General features: G+C 41.0%; 1 protein-coding gene across 1 annotated transcript in view; it reads right to left on the bottom strand.

Annotated features, from left to right (window-relative positions):
* Nucleotides 1-2,705: 2,705 nt before the first annotated feature.
* The window catches only part of LOC308306527 (integrin beta-1-like), a 55,813-nt gene continuing 47,970 nt past the window's right edge, over nucleotides 2,706-10,548 (bottom strand). Inside the window, exons 14-16 of the mRNA XM_080751547.1 lie at nucleotides 8,746-8,981; nucleotides 7,346-7,512; nucleotides 2,706-3,951 (exon numbers count right to left, since the gene is read on the bottom strand). Of these exons, the coding sequence (XP_080607673.1) occupies nucleotides 3,886-3,951; nucleotides 7,346-7,512; nucleotides 8,746-8,981 (469 nt within the window). The 3' untranslated portion in view covers nucleotides 2,706-3,885. The remainder of the gene's footprint in view (nucleotides 3,952-7,345; nucleotides 7,513-8,745; nucleotides 8,982-10,548) is intronic.

The following is a 10,548-nucleotide window of genomic DNA, read 5'->3' as shown; positions in this document are numbered from 1 at the left end:
TACATTTTTTTGCAAAGCAAAGCCCTGCTTCATCACACAAGGCCGTCGCACAAAAGTAGTGAAAACAGCCGATCTACAAGCTTGTAGATCGGCTGTTTTCACTAGTTTAAATATTTTTTTAAATGATAATACAAACGGTTTTGGACATACAATGTTTCCACCCGACAACGACGAAATATAACTCATGTAATTGGCCCACTGGCTTGTCACTTGTCATGATCTGAAATGGCAAATCTTTGAGTAGCAGCAGCGCTATGGAGAGAGATCTCTCTCTATAGCGCGCAATGAGGGCCTCTCCAACTCTTTTTCCCGGGCTGAATCAGGGGCCCAGCACGTCCCTGGTCCACAGATAAATGTTTTGAAAGTAGCCGAACTACAAGTTCACAACGCCTCGCACAGCGAGCCACTGTGAGGTTGTACGTAGATCGTCTATTTTCAGTGTTTGCCTCTTTCTTGCGTAATAGCCTATATTAAAAAGGTTTTAAAAGTCCTTAAATTGTCAGTTTGTAATGTGATACTGTGTATGCACTTATACTGTATTTTGGTTTGTTTACTGTTGAGTGAGAAAACAATATTGCATATTTTAAGCTAATCATCTGGGGATGCCCCAGACTAATTTGAGGGCTCCAAACCTTTGGGAACCACTGGCCTGAGGGACAACTAAATGTACTCAAAAGTGATATTTAGGCCAGGCTTAAATTCAATTAATATCTAATAATATAATGGAAACTTTAAGGGTTATTAAATTCAAGTTCACAACAAGATTCACTGACATTTTCTGTACTTTAATAAATAAATTTGGGAGAGGAGAACATAATAGTGAAATAAAAGGCACTTTGAAAACAATACTGTGTAGAAGATCTATCTACTGTCGGCCATAGTGTGGTTTCTCAGGGGCATACTAGAGGTCATTCATGTGATGCTCTTCAATTCAGTTGGGCAATCTAAAAATAAACACAATGAACAAACAAATAACTTTCTACTGACATACACAAGTGTGAGTTCATAATTTGTTCACAATTTGCAACATAAACTGACAAAAAGCACAAAAAAACAACAACAAAAAAGACGATATATTTGGCTTACTTGACATGAGCACAGAGTAGGACCTGAGAATGTAGAATAAAATGATCATTGCATTTTAGTTGTACCTTATTTCATCATTTTTCATAGACAATACAAATCAATCATTTGATTGTTCAACACGGCCACACTATGACCTTTAAAAACAAGTGGTATACAATCCCTTTGTGATAGTATCTGAATGCTAAAAAAAAAGAAAAACTATTTTCTGCTTCCGACATTGACCTTCTCAATTATTTACTCTGTCTCCCCGTACTTCAGGAAGGACAGTGGTACTTTAAAAGGCTGCGTTTGGAAATAGATTCTGAGAATCTGCTCCAATTTCAGAGTGCCCTGGTTTTGATATATCAGTTTATAAACGTTCAGAGGAGACATTACATTAACTAACATTGCCATTTTGATCTTCGAATATTCACTTCATCCCTTCCATGTATGAAAAACATATTATTACAGTACCTGTTTATTACAGTACCTGTTTTGTTACATGTAGATGCAAGTTGAATAGGCCTACGGTCTAGACTAGAGTACCAAACATGCCAGTGTGCTCTCTGAGAATACCAGTAGAGTCGCCGGAATGAAACTCGCCGGGAAACTGGGGGTGCGTTCGGAAATTCACACCGGGTGGGGCAACGGTGAACTTTTTCAGTCTGAACTCTGAAGGTGAACTTTCTGAATAGCAGCAGTTGCTAACCTAATGTTGCTATTGATGTTTATAAACTAGGGTAAATTATGGTGATAGTCTTAATCTCACAGTATCACAAATGTTAATGCTAGAAACAACAAACATGTACAGTAGGACTGTACACAGTATGCCTTCTTCAGTATCAACATGAATTAATATTCTAAAATTCTATTATAATTTACCCTAGTTTATAAACATCAATAGCAACATTAGGTTAGCAAGTGCTGCTTTTCAGAAAGTCTACCTTCAGAGTTCAGACTGAAAAAGCGCACCGCTGCCCCACCCGGTGCGCATTTCCGAACGCACCCCCCGTTTCCCGGCGAGCTTCATTCCGGCGACTCTACCGGTTACCCTCTCTGATTGCTCTGGGAGCACAGCACTCAGAATTTCAGAACGACCGGAGAGCTCAGAGCGTACTTCTGAACGCAACCTAGTTTGGAAGAAATATTTTTTGAAACATTTCTTACCTTTTTTAAAAACATATTTTGTAAGCCACAGCTAACTTGATAATGCTACCTATCCACGGTGCAATCTACTGACCTTCATGAACCTTCAACGTTGTCCAACACTTTGTAGTGTATTTGTTCTATACCAAGGCTCTTCAACGTTTTCAGGCCAAGGACCCCTTAGTTGAGAGAGAGAGATGAAGCAGGGACCTCCACAACCTCCTCATACTGTAGATCCATGTAGTTTCATTGTTTGACAGCACAATCATCAGTGTATTTTGGATTCATTTCAATTTGTGTTTTCAGATATTTAACCACTTGAACCGTCAATACTTAATAAACTTGACCTTAACTCTGTGTTTAGTCTTCCCTTTTTCCCCACTCTACACCAAACCTCTTGCCTAAAATAGCCGATCTACAAGCTCACAACGCCTCGCAGCGCGAGGCGTTGTGAGCTTGTAAGATCTGCTATTTTCGGCTAAAGTTCTCAGAATATGGACACTAGGGTTCAAGTGGTTAATATAAAAAAGGAGAAGTAGAGAAGTAGTAACTCTGAGGACCCCCTAGGGGTCCCGGATCCCCTGTTGAAGACCCCTGTTCTATACATAAACACGTTGTCATATAATGTATAGCCTAATGTGTGTTGTCTGACAAACTATGCATTTAACTCAGGTCCTCTTGGAAATACACAAGACATCAGTGCACAGAGAAAGTACGAGTATTATCTGGAGAGAACGAGAGAAATGTATGTGACAGTGAGAAAACACGATAGTGAGAGAGAAATGATGAAAGTGAGAAAGAAAGAGAAATTGTCTATCATACATCCATAGTCTACACATTGTGTTGGTAAAAAAAAGAACAAGAAAAGAAAAGAAAACTAATTTGCCCATACCAGTCCCGTGGCAGGAAAAATACACGCACCTTAATTCCATTATCTTTAGCAAATATGCAACTTTAACGTATATATACACACATGTACTGTACATTTAAAATACAACGAGAAAGAAAGAAATTATAAAGTGTTATTAAAAAAAGAAATAAAATACAGATGCAGTGGCCAAATTGTTATAATACTGAAGCAAAGTGATGGGTCGGATCTAGGGGTGGGCGATATGGAAAAATACAATATCACGATATTTTCCCAAGCTGTATCACGATACATGATTTTATCACGACTCTTTTTCACGTTGGGTTTTATGGTTATTTTTCAAGTTACTTGACAAAAACTACATTCTACAAGTATGTAACTCTGACAGTATACAAATGAAACCAAATGGACCCGTGACATTGACATTTTAAAGTTTGAGAACTACTGATTTAGACCAAAATGCAGGTTTGAATTGAATTCTGCAATGAATCTCTGTATCTGTATCGTGATACAATTGTATCCCTCAATTGTATCACGATATATACGATACCTCTGAAAAGGCATATCGTGGAGACATTGTATCGTCTCAACGATAATTATCACCATGTCGCCCACCCCTAGTCGGATCCAGCACATGTTCCTCTCATGAAGAACATACTGTAGTGTAGGCTCTAGCACTCATCCTAGCGATGAAGGACACACCGGAGGCTCCACCACACGTTCCTCTCATGCCACCAGACATCTACATATAGTGTCATTTTCTCTAATGCTTGCTGACAATGTCCTTGCAAACCAAGAGGGCTGCATCATTTGCCTTCGTATTTGGGATTGACCACGGTCGTAACGGCACTCTTGTAGATTGGGTTCTCGCCCTGAAAAAGCAAAAACACAAAAAGAAAGTGATGTGAGTCTCTCATACAAGTGCGTTGACGTTTTCAGTGCAGACTGGAGCAGGTAAGACAACATCCAGTTATCCACTTTGACACAAATGCAACACCCTTGACACAGACAGAGAGCACACGAGTCAATACGCCACATCACAACATGCTATTTTAACCCATTTAGGCCTAGGGTTATTGACTGCTTTAGCTATTGAAAAATAGCAGATATACAAGCTCACAGCGCGGCACCGAGTGCCGCGCTGCGAGCTTGTAGATCTGCAATTTTTGAAAAAGTCGTGAAAATGTGTGCAAATCTTTGAATATATGTATTTTCAAAGAGAACGTTTTTAACTAAAAATTTGCTTCTGGGGGGTCCCTGGAACTAAATATTTTGAGATGGGGGCCAAATAAATATAATTTTGGGGGTCCTTCACATGAAAAGGTTTGAGAACCACTGACATAGTAGTCTCTCAAGAACAGACTAACTGAGCTCTAGTTAAGTGAAAAAAGGACCTTTTCTTTGACAATGGCTGGCCAGATTGCTGACATAGAAACATAGGTTTTTCAAAAAATCTTAGAAGGATTCAAAAGACACTTATAGAATCGGGTCAACATTTTTCAAAAATAGCAGATCTACAAGCTCGCAGCGCGGCACTCGGTGCTGTGCTGTGAGCTTGTATATCTGCTATTTTTCAATAGTTAAAGCATAAAATAATGATACACAATAATGTGTACCCGTTCTAAATAATAATGAGCCAAACTCCCAGAATGTACGTACAACAGGGGCCTCACACTGATATGATTACATAAGACAACGTACTCACTGGGCAAGGCTTTTACATCGTATTAACCACATGAACCCCTGTGTCCCTTTTATGGACATGTCATAATATAGGTGAACACTTGAAATATTAGATCTGCAAGCAACACGCTGTGAGCTTGTAGACCGACTACTTTCGCAGAAGAGATTTGGTGTAGAGGGATAAGAGGAAGGGGCCAAGTATTGTATAGACTACTGGGGGAACGGTCATTGAAGTACATAGTAAGTGGTTAATATTCTAAACCCTAAACAGGTTGAGTGCAGGGGTGTTCTATGCATGCACGCGTGTGCATGCATAGAACCTTAACTCTATTGCTAGTCGCGTCCGCCTACTTCGATTCATGAGCCACAGCCAACTGCCCAAATGGCTACTTTGCATAACAGGTTTGTGAGTGAGCAAATGCATCCTCCTCACATAAACGATAAGCAACACAGCCGCTGCTGCCAGTAAGCTATCCTATTGTATCTGCACGCAACAATGCCTTAGCCACCTTTGAAAATAGCCTACTCCTTCAAAACCTTTTGTTTCAGCTCCTATAATTCAAGGCATTCCTTGAATTATTTGTATTAGTTGTATTATTAGTGCGTGCCGTGCGTACGCGTGACGTCATAAAAATAGCGTGCCGCAAAAAATAAATAAAAATAAATCACCAATACACCCCTGGTTGTGTGACCTTTAATTACTGTCTATCACAGAACACTCATGCATTTGCTCCAACTATGACTCATACTGTATGTACAGTATGTTACATACTGTATGTACCTGCCTGGTGGACAAATCAGTTTGCCCACTTATTTATTTGTCATTTTAAAGTGCAGAGATACAGGTGGAATTAAACAACAAAACACAGAAGAGTGCGATTAAGAGTGAAACAGGAAATGCATACATAAGGAAAGCCCATGCAGGCAATACAAGCAGAGAGGAGAGGAATACAAACTTATAGAACGCCAGCTTTACGTCCATAGTTTGGGTTCTGGAACTTATTGATAGGACTCTTGTAAATGGGGTTCTCTTGCTACAGGTAGACAATTGGGAAATGAAAGAACATAAGCACAGCTAACAGACAGACAGATGAGAAGGCTTAAATAATGGATAGATGAGTATGAAAAGAGAGAGATGGAGAAACTGGCAGAATGGTAAACAGACGCACGAGACAGAGAAGGAAATAATTGAAAATGAGGAGAAACAGTGGCTCCACGGTTGGATCTACTGTGAACAAATAATGGCAACACTAGACGAGACATCTCTCTGAGATTCATCACAAGCCCATTTGTCTTGCAAGGAAAGGACTTGGCAGTGATTGTGTTCTAAGAAATATTTTTTTCTCAAGAAAGATAGCAGCAAACCTAGGTGTCTGTGTGCCTAAACCGTTCCCCTCCCTTGATAGGGAGGGAGCCTGTGTCATAAATACTCTATTTACTGCACAGTACATGTTTCCATGAATTACCAACATGTGCCACTAGATGGAGCCAAAATACAAAATATTCAGTTATACAGTAAAAGGAGGTTATGTTCATATTGATGCTATAAGCACTCTAATGTGAAGCCGAGCATGTTTAACCTGTATAATGATGATTCTGTGTTCTCAAACATTACAGCTAACACCCCTGATGTCTTTGTTGTAAATGAAACCCTTAGGGAGGTGTTTATTTTCGAGGTCGGCTGCACTTTTGATTACAGCTTGGAAGAAGCCTTTCTAACAAAAGTGCTGAAATATCAACAGCTAGTGCAGACCATCTCACAGCTAGGCTACAGATTTAAACTTTTAGTTTTTATCTTTGGCAGCCTAGGGCATGTGCACAAGTTGGTTGTGAGGGGCTTACAAATGGCAGGCCTCTCCAAAAGGAGGGCCAAACAGTCAGCAAAATATTGCTCAGTGTCAGCCATTATAGGACGCCGCTCAATTTGGAGGAGGCGTTGTTTCCTTTACCCATGATTTATGTCCGCTATGTCTGACAAGTACTGTATGTAACAATGCTCTGCCGTGTAGGCACGTTGTAACTGACTGTTCTTTTACATTATCTGACTGCACTGTCATTGTTTATGACCTTTGTACAAGGCACCCTTGTACTTCTGTTTATGTGGTCACAAATAAACATTTCAAATGTGTGTGTGTGTGTGTGTGTGTGTGTGTGTGTGTGTGTGTGTGTGTGTGTGTGTGTGTGTGTGTGTGTGTGTGTGTGTGTGTGTGTGTGTGTCTGTTTTTCTCCAAAAGTTCCAGAGGGTCTATTTTTCTTTTAAAGTAAATCATTCAATCTATTTACACAGCTGCGACTGTAGACAAAGTAGTGGGGTTATCAACAGGTCTGCTATTCCCATCCCCTCCCCTCCCATCTCATCTGCTACTGTGAAAACACCGTTCTTCAGTAGCTTCCCTACCGCAGCTCTGTCTGCACGGCAGAACACACCTGTTTTCCACATCTCAATTACTCAATACATTTGGAGAATGTGAAATGCTGCCAAAAGCCTCCAACCGCCCCTCAAAACACAATTACAAAAAAAATCTCCCCTAAATGTTACATCTTTCCCACTTGTTGTTAATAGTCATTTTCTTTTTCACTCACCGTATCCCACTTAGCATTCATCTTCTCCTTCTCAAACTTGGCGAACTCTCTTCTGTCGTGGATGATCATGAGCAGCTTCCAGATGAGCAGGAGAGCCAGGCCAATGAGGACGATGCCAGCCACCACGCCCGCCACGATGGGAATGATGTCAGGGCCGGCGGGGCAGTCTGAAAAACAAGGGGAGGACAGTAACGCATTCTGCTAGCTTGAGGCATAACACAAATGGTAAATGGTGCATTTGTATAGTGCCTTTATCCAAGGCGTTTTACAATGATTGTTCATTACATCAGTGTTCCCACACATCTTTACCAATTAATTTCCAAAACATTTCCAGAATATTTAACCCGATTTCCAGGACTATATAACAATAATTCAGCTCAATAACGAGTCGCTTACTCCGATGCGCAATGCCCAAAGACAGGTAGTGTATGCCAGTGGTTCTCAACCTTTTCAGGCCGTGACCCCCGAAATAATCATATTTGAACTGGGGACCCCGGCACCCTGACGAGCACTAAGAGTAGAGGAATTTTGTATAACACGGTTTTATTGTGAAAATAGCCGATCTACATGCTCACAACGCCTCGCAACAATTTCTGCCTCTAATATTTGACAATTTGGCCAATGTTTAATTTGTCATTTCAGAGGTATTAACAAAATCAATAACAAAGACAATGCATAGCTATTTTTTCCAGGACCTTCCAGGACCATTGATCAATTCCAAAACCTTTCCAAATTTCAAAATATTTCCAGGAATTTCATGACCGTGGGAACTCTGTTACATACACACATTCATACACCAATGGCGGAGGAAACCATGCAAGGCACCAACCTGCTCACCTGGAGCAACTAGGGGTTCAGTGTCTTGCTCACTCTTTCGACACTAACTCTGGGGGAGCCCTGATTCGAACTTGGAACCCTTCGGGAACCCTCCGTGTTCTAATGACGGTTTCTCTACCCCTGAGCCAATGCCACCCCACAATATGTTAAAAGTATCAATAGGCTACTGCAATGTAGAAACAGTCTGTTACAAGTAAAAGTCCAGAATTAAAAATGTACTTGAGTGAAAGTACAAAAGTTTACAAAACATTTTTGTAATAATAATCAAAATCTACAAAGTAACTAGAAACTAGTTTTCAAAGAATTGTAGTGGAGTTAAAGTAAAAAATGTAAATACTCCAACAAAGTAAAAAAAAAGATTTTTTTTTATTTTTTTATTGAGTAAATGTTACGTTACACCACTGAACTCAACAAAGTCATTTTCCTCGTGCCGCGATTCTTTCCACTTCCCAGCAGTCCCAGCCTTTCACCAACCTTCTGCTTATATTACCCAGTGTTTCTACCACACACACACACACACACACACCTCCTCTTTCTTTCTCTCTCCGTGCTGTTGCTCTTACCCAGTGTTTCTACCACGTGGACCTCTTTCAGCGTGTTGTTGACGACGGCGAAGGTGAAGTAGAACCAGCAGTCGTTGGCGTCTCTCTCCTTGCAGTGCATCAGAGGGAAGCCGGCGGTGTTGGGCTGGGGCAGCTTGCCACTGTCCTTCACCATGATCAGGTTGAAGTAGCTGCACTCTTTCTGGCACACGTCTTTCTTCTCGCCCGTGCCGAACGCCCGGCACTGGACACACTCCCTGCGGAGGGAATTGTTGTTAAGACCTGGTTGGAACCACTTTAACCATTATTTTATGCTTTAACTGCGAGCTTGTAGATCTGCTATTTTTGAAAAATCTTGAAATTTTTTGCAAATCTTTGAATATATCTTTTATAAAAGCGAACCTTTGTAACTCAAATATTTGCTTCTGGGGGGGTCCCTGGAACAACATATTTTGAGATGGGGGGTCCGCAGCCAAATACATGTAATTTTGGGGGTCCTTGACATGTAAAAGTTTGAGAACCACTGATTTAGAAGAAGGATTTAGAAGAAGACATTTATAGTATCGGGTCAAAATATTCAAAGACTTGCAAAAATGTTCATGATAAATAGCAGATCTACAAGCTCGCAGCGCGGCACTCGGTGCCACGCTGTGAGCTTATATCTGCTATTTTTTAATAGCAATAATGCGTTCCAGGTCTTAATGGGTTAAGTGGGATGTGAGGGGTCTAACTAGGGGTTTTTAATTATTCTGAATCCATTGCAAGCATTTGTTTTGCATGAAAAACATTCCTTGGGCTAGAAACGGCCAACAAAACTATGATTTAGTGATGAGCCATCACTTTTCACAGTCTTTTGGGGGTAAATTGGCGCCGGTATCTGTACATTTTCAAACAATGCCCGGCCCGTATATACCACAGAGGAAATATCCACAAGACTCCGCCATTAAAGCAGATTTTTTGGGAGTAATTTTTTCCTTTAAACATTTTGCCCGCATTTTTGCGAGGGACATGGGAGCTCAATTTGTTATTTAACCTTCATAGTTGACAAAACCACTGAGAGACGGACCTTTGCTCTCGTGGTCACGGAAGTATCAGATTCACCCCAACTATATTGATAGGGATCAGACAGTAGGGATGACATTTTGATGAATTTTCACTCCTGTCCCGTCCCACTCCCGCAGAAAAAATCCTGTCCCATCCCAATCCTGGGCTAGAGTGGGGAAAAAAATCCCGTCCTGTCCCACTCCTGTAAAATGACTCCTGGTCCCATCCCGCTCCTGGTCAAAATCACTCCCGTTCACACCCCGATCCCGAAAAAAATATAAAAAAATAAAATCGCGCAGATGTTTTTCTATTTTGATCCATATTATATTTGATATCATGTTTATTATTATATAATGTATAATCTTATAATGTTCGCAGTTCAAAGACCTCACTTTCCTGTGCAATTTATTCCTGCGATTTGATGAACTGGTCTGGGATGATTCCCGCTCCTGCCCACTCCTGTTGATTTTCAATCCTGTCCCGTCCCGATCCTGGCATTAATACAAATTTGACTCCTGTCCCACGGGAATCCCGCGGGACCCACGGGACCCACGGGAACGGGAATAAAATGTCATCCTCTAGCTGACAGCAAATGGGGGAGAGAGATGGGGGTTGACATGCTGCAAAGCACGCCGGGATCGGGACTCAAACCCGTGACACACACTCAAGCTACACTGAGCCTAGGTGCCTGGACCTCTGTGCCAGCTGCCCAGGCCCTTTCCCAATATTTTGAGTGTAAACACATCTTTCTACATTAACATTAATTATGATATAAGCAAA

This window comes from Nannobrachium achirus (genome assembly GCF_963921795.1).
Source record: "Nannobrachium achirus genome assembly, chromosome: 21".
NCBI classification, from domain to species: domain Eukaryota; kingdom Metazoa; phylum Chordata; class Actinopteri; order Myctophiformes; family Myctophidae; genus Nannobrachium; species Nannobrachium achirus.
This window is presented reverse-complemented; position numbering and strand designations above follow the sequence as displayed.